We start from the raw sequence: 14,375 nt of genomic DNA, 5'->3' as shown, positions 1-14,375 counted from the left end.
TTCCTTGCTACGGGGCCAGATCCAGGGATCCCAAGGCGGCTCTAGTGGATGCACTAGTAGCACCTTGGACCTTCAAACTAGCTTATGTGTTCCCGCCATTTCCTCTCATCCCCAGGCTGATAGCCAGGATCAAGCAGGAGAGGGCGTCGGTGATCTTGATAGCTCCTGCGTGGCCACGCAGGACTTGGTATGCAGATCTGGTGAATATGTCATCGGCTCCACCTTGGAAGCTACCTTTGAGACGAGACCTTCTTGTTCAGGGTCCGTTCGAACATCCGAATCTGGTTTCACTCCAGCTGACTGCTTGGAGATTGAACGCTTGATTTTATCGAAGCGAGGATTCTCAGATTCTGTGATCGATACTCTTGTTCAGGCCAGAAAGCCTGTGACTAGAAAGATTTACCACAAAATTTGGAAAAAATATATCTGTTGGTGTGAATCTAAAGGATTCCCTTGGGACAAGGTTAAGATTCCTAGGATTCTATCCTTCCTTCAAGAAGGATTGGAAAAAGGATTATCTGCAAGTTCCCTGAAGGGACAGATTTCTGCCTTGTCGGTATTACTTCACAAAAAGCTGGCAGCTGTGCCAGATGTTCAAGCCTTTGTTCAGGCTCTGGTTAGAATCAAGCCTGTTTACAAACCTTTGACTCCTCCTTGGAGTCTCAATTTAGTTCTTTCAGTTCTTCAGGGGGTTCCGTTTGAACCCTTACATTCCGTTGATATTAAGTTATTATCTTGGAAAGTTTTGTTTTTAGTTGCGATTTCTTCTGCTAGAAGAGTCTCAGAATTATCTGCTCTGCAGTGTTCTCCTCCTTATCTGGTGTTCCATGCAGATAAGGTGGTTTTACGTACTAAACCTGGTTTTCTTCCAAAAGTTGTTTCTAACAAAAACATTAACCAGGAGATTATCGTACCTTCTCTGTGTCCAAAACCAGTTTCAAAGAAGGAACGTTTGTTGCACAATTTGGATGTTGTTCGCGCTCTAAAATTCTATTTAGATGCTACAAAGGATTTTAGACAAACATCTTCCTTGTTTGTTGTTTATTCAGGTAAAAGGAGAGGTCAAAAAGCAACTTCTACCTCTCTCTCTTTTTGGATTAAAAGCATCATCAGATTGGCTTACGAGACTGCCGGACGGCAGCCTCCCGAAAGAATCACAGCTCATTCCACTAGGGCTGTGGCTTCCACATGGGCCTTCAAGAACGAGGCTTCTGTTGATCAGATATGTAGGGCAGCGACTTGGTCTTCACTGCACACTTTTACTAAATTTTACAAGTTTGATACTTTTGCTTCTTCTGAGGCTATTTTTGGGAGAAAGGTTTTGCAAGCCGTGGTGCCTTCCATTTAGGTGACCTGATTTGCTCCCTCCCTTCATCCGTGTCCTAAAGCTTTGGTATTGGTTCCCACAAGTAAGGATGACGCCGTGGACCGGACACACCTATGTTGGAGAAAACAGAATTTATGTTTACCTGATAAATTTCTTTCTCCAACGGTGTGTCCGGTCCACGGCCCGCCCTGGTTTTTTTAATCAGGTCTGATATTTTATTTTCTTTAACTACAGTCACCACGGTACCATATGGTTTCTCCTATGCAAATATTCCTCCTTAACGTCGGTCGAATGACTGGGGTAGGCGGAGCCTAGGAGGGATCATGTGACCAGCTTTGCTGGGCTCTTTGCCATTTCCTGTTGGGGAAGAGAATATCCCACAAGTAAGGATGACGCCGTGGACCGGACACACCGTTGGAGAAAGAAATTTATCAGGTAAACATAAATTCTGTTTTTTTTCTAGTCCCTGATTAAAAAGGCCCCCTGCAATAAAATCACACATTGCGCATGCTCCGGAGCGTAGAGAATCAAAAACTTACATTCACTGGCAGATGAGGAAGATGGGGGTTGAAGAAATAGAGTGGAGGGGGCAGGCAGCCATTTCAAAACGGCCGAGGGACAACTTGTAAGTATTTTTACTTGCACAACATGCGTTTATCAAAAGTGGGCTACAGTTTGTTATATTAAAGTAAATGTAAATTTCTCCAACATAGGTGTGTCCGGTCCACGGCGTCATCCTTACTTGTGGGATATTCTCTTCCCCAACAGGAAATGGCAAAGAGCCCAGCAAAGCTGGTCACATGATCCCTCCTAGGCTCCGCCTTCCCCAGTCATTCTCTTTGCCGTTGTACAGGCAACATCTCCACGGAGATGGCTTAGAGTTTTTTGGTGTTTAAATGTAGTTTTTATTCTTCAATCAAGAGTTTGTTATTTTAAAATAGTGCTGGTATGTACTATTTACTCTGAAACAGAAAAGAGATGAAGATTTCTGTTTGTAAGAGGAAAATGATTTTAGCAACCGTTACTAAAATCGATGGCTGTTTCCACACAGGACTGTTGAGAGGAATTAAGTTCAGTTGGGGGAAACAGTGAGCAGACTTTTGCTGCTTGAGGTATGACACATTTCTAACAAGACTAGGTAATGCTGGAAGCTGTCATTTTCCCTATGGGATCCGGTAAGCCATTTTTATTACATAAGAATAAAGGGCTTCACAAGGGCTTTTAAGACTGGTAGACATTTTCTGGGCTAAAACGATTGATATATAAGCATTTTTAATACTTCATAGCTTTGAGGAATTATTTTATTCTTGGGAATTATGTAAAATAACCGGCAGGCACTGTATTGGACACCTTTTTCTCTAGGGGCTTTCCCTAATCATAGGCAGAGCCTCATTTTCGCGCCTCTATTGCGCAGTTGTTTTTGGGAAGCAAGACATGCAGATGCATGTGTGAGGAGCTCAGATACATAGAAAAAGCTTTCTGAAGGCGTCATTTGGTATCGTATTCCCCTTTGGGCTTGGTTGGGTCTCAGCAAAGCAGATACCAGGGACTGTATAGGGGTTAAATATAAAAACGGCTCCGGTTCCGTTATTTTAAGAGTTAAAGCTTTCAAATTTGGTGTGCAATACTTTTAAGGCTTTTAGACACTGTGGTGAAATTTTGGTGAATTTTGAACAATTCCTTCATACTTTTTCACATTTGCAGTAATAAAGTGTGTTCAGTTTAAAATTTAAAGTGACAGTAACGGTTTTATTTTAAAACGTTTTTTGTACTTTGTTATCAAGTTTATGCCTGTTTAACATGTCTGAACTATCAGATAGACTGTGTTCTGTATGTGGGGAAGCCAAGGTTCCTTCTCATTTAAATAGATGTGATTTATGTGACACAAAATTTAGAGAAAATGATGCCCAAGATGATTCCTCAAGTGAGGGGAGTAAGCATGGTACTGCATCATCCCCTCCTTCGTCTACGCCAGTCTTGCCCACACAGGAGGCCCCTAGTACATCTAGTGCGCCAATACTCCTTACTATGCAACAATTAACGGCTGTAATGGATAATTCTATCAAAAACATTTTAGCCAAAATGCCCACTTATCAGCGAAAGCGCGACTGCTCTGTTTTAGAAAATACTGAAGAGCATGAGGACGCTGATGATAATGGTTCTGAAGTGCCCCTACACCAGTCTGAGGGGGCCAGGGAGGTTTTGTCTGAGGGAGAAATTTCAGATTCAGGGAAAATTTCTCAACAAGCTGAACCTGATGTGATTACATTCAAATTTAAATTGGAACATCTCCGCGCTCTGCTTAAGGAGGTGTTATCTACTCTGGATGATTGTGAGAATTTGGTCATTCCAGAGAAATTATGTAAGATGGACAAGTTCCTAGAGGTCCCGGGGCCCCCCGAAGCTTTTCCTATACCCAAGCGGGTGGCGGACATTGTAAACAAAGAATGGGAAAGGCCCGGCATACCTTTCGTCCCTCCCCCTATATTTAAGAAATTGTTTCCTATGGTCAACCCCAGAAAGGACTTATGGCAGACAGTCCCCAAGGTCGAGGGGGTGGTTTCTACTCTAAACAAACGCACCACTATCCCCATAGAAGATAGTTGTGCTTTCAAAGATCCTATGGATAAAAAATTAGAGGGTTTGCTTAAAAAGATGTTTGTTCAGCAAGGTTACCTTCTACAACCAATTTCATGCATTGTTCCTGTCACTACAGCAGCGTGTTTCTGGTTCGATGAACTAGAAAAGGCGCTCAATAAAGATTCTTCTTATGAGGAGATTTTGGACAGAATTCATGCTCTCAAATTGGCTAACTCTTTTGCCTTAGACGCCACTTTGCAATTGGCTAGATTAGCGGCGAAAAATTCTGGGTTTGCTATTGTGGCGCGCAGAGCGCTTTGGCTAAAATCTTGGTCAGCGGATGCGTCTTCCAAGAACAAATTGCTTAACATTCCTTTCAAGGGGAAAACGCTGTTTGGCCCTGACTTGAAAGAGATTATTTCTGATATCACTGGGGGCAAGGGCCACGCCCTTCCTCAGGATAGGTCTTTCAAGGCTAAAAATAAACCAAATTTTCGTCCCTTTCGCAGAAACGGACCAGCCCCAAGTGCTACATCCTCTAAGCAAGAGGGTAATACTTCTCAAGCCAAGCCAGCCTGGAGGCCAATGCAAGGCTGGAACAAAGGTAAGCAGGCCAAGAAACCTGCCACTGCTACCAAGACAGCATGAGATGTTGGCCCCCGATCCAGGACCGGATCTGGTGGGGGGCAGACTCTCTCTCTTCACTCAGGCTTGGGCAAGTGATGTTCTGGATCCTTGGGCGCTGGAAATAGTCTCCCAAGGTTATCTTCTGGAATTCAAGGGGCTTCCCCCAAGGGGGAGGTTCCACAGGTCTCAATTGTCTTCAGACCACATAAAAAAACAGGCATTCTTACATTGTGTAGAAGACCTGTTAAAAATGGGAGTGATTCATCCTGTTCCATTAGGAGAGCAAGGGATGGGGTTCTACTCCAATCTGTTCATAGTTCCCAAAAAAGAGGGAACATTCAGACCAATCTTAGATCTCAAGATCCTAAACAAGTTTCTCAAGGTTCCATCGTTCAAAATGGAAACCTTTTTCGAACAATTCTTCCTTCCATCCAGGAAGGTCAATTCATGACCACGGTGGATTTAAAGGATGCGTATCTACATATTCCTATCCACAAGGAACATCATCGGTTCCTAAGGTTCGCCTTTCTGGACAAGCATTACCAGTTTGTGGCACTTCCATTCGGATTAGCCACTGCTCCAAGAATTTTCACAAAGGTACTGGGGTCCCTTCTAGCGGTGCTACGACCAAGGGGCATTGCAGTAGTACCTTACTTGGACGACATTCTGATTCAAGCGTCGTCCCTTCCACAAGCAAAGGCTCATACGGACATTGTCCTGGCCTTTCTCAGATCTCACGGGTGGAAAGTGAACGTAGAAAAAAGTTCTCTATCTCCGTCAACAAGAGTTCCCTTCTTGGGAACAATAATAGACTCCTTAGAAATGAGGATTTTTCTGACAGAGGCCAGAAAATCAAAACTTCTAAACTCTTGTCAAGTACTTCATTCTGTTCCTCTTCCTTCCATAGCGCAGTGCATGGAAGTAATAGGTTTGATGGTCGCGGCAATGGACATAGTTCCTTTCGCGCGAATTCATCTGAGACCATTACAACTGTGCATGCTCAGTCAGTGGAATGGGGATTATACAGACTTGTCTCCGACGATACAAGTAGATCAGAGGACCAGAGATTCACTCCGTTGGTGGCTGTCCCTGGACAACCTGTCACAGGGGATGAGCTTCCGCAGACCAGAGTGGGTCATTGTCACGACCGACGCCAGTCTGGTGGGCTGGGGCGCGGTCTGGGGACTCCTGAAAGCTCAGGGTCTTTGGTCTCGGGAAGAATCTCTTCTCCCGATAAATATTCTGGAACTGAGAGCGATATTCAATGCTCTCAAGGCTTGGCCTCAGCTAGCAAAGGCCAAATTCATACGGTTTCAATCGGACAACATGACGACTGTTGCGTATATCAACCATCAAGGGGGAACAAGGAGTTCCCTGGCGATGGAAGAAGTGACCAAAATCATTCAATGGGCGGAGACTCACTCCTGCCACTTGTCTGCAATCCACATCCCAGGAGTGGAAAATTGGGAAGCGGATTTTCTGAGTCGTCAGACATTTCATCCGGGGGAGTGGGAACTCCATCCGGAAATCTTTGCCCAAATTACTCAGTTGTGGGGCATTCCAGACATGGATCTGATGGCCTCTCGTCAGAACTTCAAGGTTCCTTGCTACGGGTCCAGATCCAGGGATCCCAAGGCGACTCTAGTAGATGCACTAGTAGCACCTTGGACCTTCAAACTAGCTTATGTATTCCCACCGTTTCCTCTCATCCCCAGGCTGGTAGCCAGGATCAATCAGGAGAGGGCATCGGTGATCTTGATAGCTCCTGCGTGGCCACGCAGGACTTGGTATGCAGACCTGGTGAATATGTCATCGACTCCACCATGGAAGCTACCTTTGAGACGGGACCTTCTTGTTCAAGGTGCGTTCGAACATCCGAATCTGGTCTCACTCCAACTGACTGCTTGGAGATTGAACGCTTGATTTTATCAAAGCGAGGGTTCTCAGATTCTGTCATTGATACTCTTGTTCAGGCCAGAAAGCCTGTAACTAGAAAAATCTACCATAAAATATGGAAAAAATATATCTGTTGGTGTGAATCTAAAGGATTCCCTTGGGACAAGATAAAAATTCCTAAGATTCTATCCTTTCTTCAAGAAGGTTTGGAGAAAGGATTATCTGCAAGTTCTTTGAAGGGACAGATTTCTGCTTTGTCTGTGTTACTTCACAAAAAGCTGGCAGCTGTGCCAGATGTTCAAGCTTTTGTTCAGGCTCTGGTTAGAATCAAGCCTGTTTACAAACCTTTGACTCCTCCTTGGAGTCTCAATTTAGTTCTTTCAGTTCTTCAGGGGGTTCCGTTTGAACCCTTACATTCCGTTGATATTAAGTTATTATCTTGGAAAGTTTTGTTTTTGGTTGCAATTTCTTCTGCTAGAAGAGTTTCAGAGTTATCTGCTCTGCAGTGTTCTCCTCCTTATCTGGTGTTCCATGCAGATAAGGTGGTTTTGCGTACTAAACCTGGTTTTCTTCCGAAAGTTGTTTCTAACAAAAACATTAACCAGGAGATAGTCGTGCCTTCTTTGTGTCCGAATCCAGTTTCAAAGAAGGAACGTTTGTTGCACAATTTGGATGTAGTTCGTGCTCTAAAATTCTATTTAGATGCTACAAAGGATTTTAGACAAACATCTTCCTTGTTTGTTGTTTATTCTGGTAAAAGGAGAGGTCAAAAAGCAACTTCTACCTCTCTCTCTTTTTGGCTTAAAAGCATCATCAGATTGGCTTACGAGACTGCCGGACGGCAGCCTCCTGAAAGAATCACAGCTCATTCCACTAGGGCCGTGGCTTCCACATGGGCCTTCAAGAACGAGGCTTCTGTTGATCAGATATGTAAGGCAGCGACTTGGTCTTCACTGCACACTTTTACTAAATTTTACAAATTTGATACTTTTGCTTCTTCTGAGGCTATTTTTGGGAGAAAGGTTTTGCAAGCCGTGGTGCCTTCCATCTAGGTGACCTGATTTGCTCCCTCCCTTCATCCGTGTCCTAAAGCTTTGGTATTGGTTCCCACAAGTAAGGATGACGCCGTGGACCAAACACACCTATGTTGGAGAAAACAGAATTTATGTTTACCTGATAAATTACTTTCTCCAACGGTGTGTCCGGTCCACGGCCCGCCCTGGTTTTTTAATCAGGTCTGATAATTTATTTTCTTTAACTACAGTCACCACGGTATCATATGATTTCTCCTATGCAAATATTCCTCCTTTACGTCGGTCGAATGACTGGGGAAGGCGGAGCCTAGGAGGGATCATGTGACCAGCTTTGCTGGGCTCTTTGCCATTTCCTGTTGGGGAAGAGAATATCCCACAAGTAAGGATGACGCCGTGGACCGGACACACCGTTGGAGAAAGTAATTTATCAGGTAAACATAAATTCTGTTTTTGATGCTAAAGTGCCGCTTTTTAAAAATTCGATTAAAAACAGGGGCACTTTAATTCATCAAAATTTACATTTCACTCGTGTTGTGAAAAAAACCAACTTACCTTTTAAACTTGACAGCAGCTCCAGCTTCCTCCGGTCGTCACAAGCCATTTCTGATGTCAGAAATTATGGATAGGTCATCCTCCAATCACAGCTTCCCCCCTGGGGGAATCAATGTCTGATTCAACGCTGTGATTGGAGGAAGCCTGATTCCTCATTTTAGACCCAGGAAGAGGCTTTGCGACGGGCAGAGGAAGCTGGAGCTGCTGTCAAGATTAAATGGTAAGTATGTTTACACAACACGAGTGAAATGTAAATTTTGATGAATTAAAGTGCCCCTGTTTTAATAAAAAATTTTAAATTTTAGCATCAAAATTTACATTCACTTTAATAATTAGAAACGTTATCTGTATAAGTAAGAATTTTTTTGGGTTGACTTGCCCTTTAAGACAGACTAAGGCCTAGTTTCTATTGAGGTGGTAAAGTTTGGAAACTGATTGTAAAAACAGTTATCTCCATTAAAGTCTATTTAGAATTTTTTTTACCACCAGTTTCTAAACTTTACCACCTCGATGGAAACTAGGCCTAAGTGTTTTTTGTTTTTTTTTGATGGCTTGCAATGTAACCCACTAGTACATCTCTACTGGGCAACAATATGCAAACAGGTTTTCCTTGTCAGTTCAAAAATGAATCAATAGATGATGGTTATTTGTTTTTCTTTTAGAAAGTCTTCTTTGCACTTTGTGCCCTGAATGCTCTGACCACTACAGTGTGTTTGGTTGCGGCCGCTCTGCGTTACCTACAGCTATTAACAACGAGAACAGTCTGCACAGTAAGTGAGTGGTGTAAAGTATAATGATACACTATTCTTTTATTCATATGTTATTTTGTGCAAAATAATGTTTCAGTCACCTTTTGTAGTAAATTAAACAGAGTGCCGACATATCTCCAACACAACTGGAACTCACAATGGGGATGATTGGAAAATATCAAATTGTAGTGCTAAAGGTATCCTACTAGCTTACAACCCTTTAATGATTTATTCTATTTCACAATAAATTGTAATTAATTCATAATACAATTTATTTAAAATACTGTATCAAATCTAACACTATTTATCTCAATTGATGTACAACAAAACACATTTAAAGGCAAAACATAAATATTATAACCTTCAAAGCATAAAAAGACAGATGCACAAAGGGGAACTAAGTGCAACTTTAAAGTGAAACACATTTTAATAACAAGTTAAAAACACACACACTTTTCAACATCACATGTGTTTGATTTATAAAAACAGCATCGACTGCACACCACTCACACTAAAATACAGTAAAGTCTGGTTCAAGTAATCAGTGTCCTGCTGCTTGGGCAATCCTGCAAGTCTCTTTACAATCTGTGCAAACCACCAGAGCGGTCACATATAACTTGTCCCTCAATCCAGTATGCAAGTAAAGACTGAGCTCTCAGTTTCTTTCAAACAATTTCAGTCAGCTCAGATATTTCCACTTGCCGTCTGCATGAAATATCAGGCACATGTGACGAGATGGGAATGCCAGTGGGAGTGGCCTACATAAATACTATAAATCATAAATTTCTAAAAACACTTTTATGAATTAATATAGTTTAAAATGTCTATATCAGAGATGACCACATTTCTAACATATGTTACTGCAGATTCATATTACAGGCCACATCTAAATTTATGGCTATTAAACAAACAATAATATACAGTTATTATTATTAAGTCTTACTCTTAATAAGACTTACTTATTATTGAGTTCATGGTGTTTCAGCCACACCTGTTGCTAACAGGTGCATATAATCCAACATATACCCATTAAATCTTTAAAGACAAACATTGTCAGTACAATGAGTTGTACTGAAAAGCTCTGTGACTTTACACCCGGCACTGTAATAGGTTGACATCTTTGCCACAAGTCAGTTCATGAAATTTCTGCCATTCTAGATCTCCCCCGGTCAACTGTACGTGCTATTATTGTGAAATGCAACAACAGGCCAACCGCAAAGTGGTAGACCATGCAAACTCACAGAGCAGGGCCGCCAAGTGCTAAAGTGATTAGCATGTATAAATCACCTATACTCTGTTGCATTACTCACTACAGAGTTGAAAAACTGCCTGTGGAAGCAACATCAACTCAAGAACTGTCAGGAGCTTCATGAAATGGGTTTCCATGGTTGTGCAATACCATGTGTCAGCTGGAGCCTTTGGATGAGTGGAAATGCGTTCTTTGGAATGATGAATCACGCTTCACTCTGGCAGTCTGTTGGAAGAATCTGGGTTTGGCATATGCCAGGAGAACCCTACCTACCAGAATGCATAGTGCCTACTGTAAAGTTTGGTGGAGGAGGGATGAAGGTCTGGGGCGTTTTTGTTTCAAGGTTTTAAGCCCTTTAGTTCTAGTGAAGGGTCATCTGGATGCTACATGATACAAGACATTTTAGACAATTGGGTGCATCCAACTTTGTGGACAAAGTGAGTTGCCTTTACACATGATTTGACGAGTTTGGTGTGGAGAAACTCAAGTGGCCTGCGCTGAGCCCTGACTTCAACCCCAATGAACACTTTTGGGATGAATTGGAGTGTGAGCCAGGCCTTCTTGTCTGGCATCAGTTCCTGACCTTACAAATGCTCTTATGGCTGAATGGGAACAAATTCCCACAAACACTCCCAGAAGAGTAGCAGCTGTTATAAGCGCAAAGGGGTGAGGAACTCCATATAAATGCCTATAGAGTGGGATGTCCAACAAGCTCCTATAGGTGTGATGGTCATGTATCTACATACTTTTGGCCATATAGTGTATAAAAATGTCCAGTGGCTTTTGGCTAGATTAGGTAACTTTGCAGGGTTCCCTCCAGAGTTCTGACTTCACAAAACACAAATTTCTTTGCTACTTTTTTTTCTTTGGACCATAAAAACTATTGCACATAATCTTGGTCCTGCTTTTTCCTGGGCCCCACAAAAACTACCAAAAATGCAATTGCTTCTTAATCACATTGTAAGTAGTAATTGCTCACAACACTAGTATTTGTCAGCAGATATGGGTTTTCTCAAGAAATACAATGGGGACAATTGGTATAGGCATAAACCCAATGAACATTGCTTCATATAGCACTTGTGGGCATCTAAAAGAAATGGCACATCAGTATGAGCACCAGTGCATGGGGACAAGATCTATATTTAGTTAAATCAGGATTTCACAGGCAGAACCTAAAGGAGGATGATGACTTATATTTCTCAGAAATTATGGTCTGAGTCCTTTTTTATTTATTTAACATATTTGGATGTTGTATGCATCAAATGGTAACATGAATTTATTTAGAAATGTGTTTGTGAAAGTCTAAAGTATACCTGTGTTTGTATGTTCTTTTATAAAACGTGTAAACCATAATGCAATTTATTTTAATAATCTAAGCACAATCTGGGATATGATCTACCTCCAGGATATTTATTTCTCAGAAATGGGATGTAAGAATTGGTTATATTTAAAATAAATACAATTGGAGTATAATTAATTTCCTACTTAAATATATATAAAGTTTGGGGATACCAAATAAGCCGAACACACCCTTCTGTGTTTTAGTTAACTTTTGAAAATGTATAATTTGTTTAAAGACTGAAAATGTATATAAGATAGAATACAAAGAAAAAAGGGTAGATTGATTTGCTTTTTAGCTTCCTCTTTAAAAGAACCACAAGTGGAAATTCTTTAAAGGATGCGTTAAAAGGTTTTTACAAGCCTATACTTTGCTTCTTTGTAAGTGTACTTGTAAACAAGTAGATCATGCTATTTAATTTCCATGGTCAGGCTTTACAATATTTTTAGTATATTTCTTGTATTTTATTAGGATGAATCTCAAATATCAGCAGAGGAAGGGGAAGAACGTGTTCCAGATCCAGATGACTTCATTCCACCTGCGCCGCCTCCATCATACTTTTCAACATTTTACTCCTGCACACCTAGAATGAATCAAAGGTGAAATATTTCTGAACGTATTTACTTTAAAACTGTGGAAAATGTAAATATGAGAAATGTTATAAACTGTTTAACAAAATAACAATGCAGAGCGCTGTAGTGTCCTTAGCGCAAATGGTTTAGCTAGCTGATACCCTTTAATGTTCCAGTAAGTTAAGATTAGAGCTATGGAAAACTTAAAGGTTTCTTTTTAATTTGTGTGATTTTTTATTTTACCTCATCTATGAAGAAATCCTTTCTACTTCTACAAGTGTCCAAAACATTTCTCTGGTATGGATAGGGGGAATAGTCTGACACACTCATTCCTCAAAGTTGTGTGTCGAGAAATACTTAACTGGAAATATTTTAAAAACACAAGAGCAGATAAAATGTGTTACTAAAGAGACCAGTGGCCCAGGTATACGTTTTTACTTGCTCACAGGTCTCCGTATTGTGGAAGGGAACAGGAGGGCAACTTCACTTCCCTGATTTTGTTCCATATGATTCTATCAGGTCATTACTGTTGACATGGTGATCACCTGATAGTCAACTGAGCATTTGAAGCTCCTTTGAAAAAGGGGCACTTTCTCTTTCAGAAGAACAATGTGACTGCTAGAGTCCCTTTAAAGCTCAGGACAAAACTCTCCAAAGTAGATAAGTGATTGCCACCTATGGGCTAGATTACGAGTGGAGCGGTATTTTGTGTTCCCACTCACGCGTTACCACACTCACACGTTATCTCATATAGACTTCGGCTTTTTGTGCGCATCAGGTAGCACATGTATTGCAAGTTGAAAGTAAAAGTCTTCACTCGTGAGCTAATTGGACGCACGCAAGAAGACTAACTTTGAATATCATGACCGTGTTAACTTGTTTCCCCATAGACTTCAACGGAGTGCCAAAAGTTGAAAAAAACTAACACCTTACTCGCAAGCAAACCCAACTGCGCTTTCTCAAGGACGCTAATCCAATATGAAATATTAATATTTCACATTTAAATGTTCTTCACATAAAAGAATATGTTCTATTCATATAAATAAATAATAAATAGATGATTATATATAGGTATAGAAATATTTATATATATATATATATATATATACAGTGGCATCACTAGGGTTGGTGTCACCCGGTGCGGTAAGTTATGGCGTCACTCCCCACCCCCCAAAAAGCAGACACACAAAAACACAGGCACACACACATACAAACACTCACACACTAAAAAACACACTCAGATGCACACACAAACACTCAGACACACACACAAAAACACACACACAAAACAACTCTGACACACACACACACACACAAAAACACTAAGACACACACACACAGAAACACTCAGGCACACACACAGAAACACTCAGGCACACACACACAAAAACTCAAACACACACACATACAAAATATGTAAACTGCACTGCATTAATTATAAAGCTCATGCCTAGAGCTGCTCCCTGGCTCAGCAGAGCATCAAATGAAAGCTAAACAGTGCACTCTAAAAATAAATCACCACTGTATGTATATATATATAATGCCAGTGAACAAGGGCTAAAGCTTGGCCCGAAACATGTTTGGCGTTGGGTTCTGAACACCTTTTTGCAGGCCTGCGACTAGCTCACATGTTTTTACATGATTTTTTAATTGTTTTTTGATAAATAAAATTTATTCTTGTTTTTAAGAAAAACTTTTTTCTCACAGCATATTTTTTCTTTCCTGGAGTTGCGGGATGACAAAGTGTTTTTTACTATATATATATATATATATATATATATATTTATATATTAATATATATTTAAAAATATATGGAACATTTTTCTCTATGTAAAGAACATTGGAATGTGAAATGTTAACATTAAATGCATAGTTAAAACCTTTATTAAATATGAATATTGCATATATATGATTTTACATATTTTCATCTACTTGACGGCAAAGGGCTCCAATGCATGTATATATATATATATATATATATATATATATATATATATATATATATATATATATATATATATATATATATATATATATAATATATATATTTATATATATATGTATGTGTGTTTATATGTGTATATAGATCTATAAATACATATACCCATATAAATACATATGTACACACATATATATATATTTATATATATATATCTATAAGAATCAAAGAAAGAAGAAAAACAGCAATACTCTTTTCCAGCACTCAGCTATTTATTTAGTTTAGTTCAAAACTCTGTGCTGGGTTTACACCAGAGTATCCATCATATCCCTCAGGGATAAGCAGAGCTATGTATTCTCCACCATATAGATTGCTTCTGGCAAGTGCTTATCCTGGCAGCAGAAGCCAGGTGAAGCCCAAACAAACATAGGTGAAACGCGTGTAGCTTGAACGCTAGAACCACACGGAGGTGCAAACAGCTGTGTGTCTCCGTTCTGCTGCCGGGATAAGG

General features: G+C 40.4%; 1 protein-coding gene across 2 annotated transcripts in view; it reads left to right on the top strand.

Moving 5' to 3' along the window:
- ENTREP1 (endosomal transmembrane epsin interactor 1) overlaps nt 1-14,375 on the top strand; it is a 353,321-nt gene that overhangs the window by 215,562 nt on the left and 123,384 nt on the right. For both annotated transcript variants that reach the window (XM_053702522.1, XM_053702521.1), the window contains 2 exons: nt 8,679-8,786; nt 11,825-11,952. In XM_053702522.1, coding sequence (XP_053558497.1) covers nt 8,679-8,786; nt 11,825-11,952 — 236 coding nt within the window. The remainder of the gene's footprint in view (nt 1-8,678; nt 8,787-11,824; nt 11,953-14,375) is intronic.

This window comes from Bombina bombina, chromosome 2, assembly GCF_027579735.1.
Source record: "Bombina bombina isolate aBomBom1 chromosome 2, aBomBom1.pri, whole genome shotgun sequence".
NCBI lineage: Eukaryota > Metazoa > Chordata > Amphibia > Anura > Bombinatoridae > Bombina > Bombina bombina.
The sequence above is the reverse complement of the archived record's forward strand: the minus strand, read 5'-3'. Positions and strand labels throughout refer to the sequence as shown.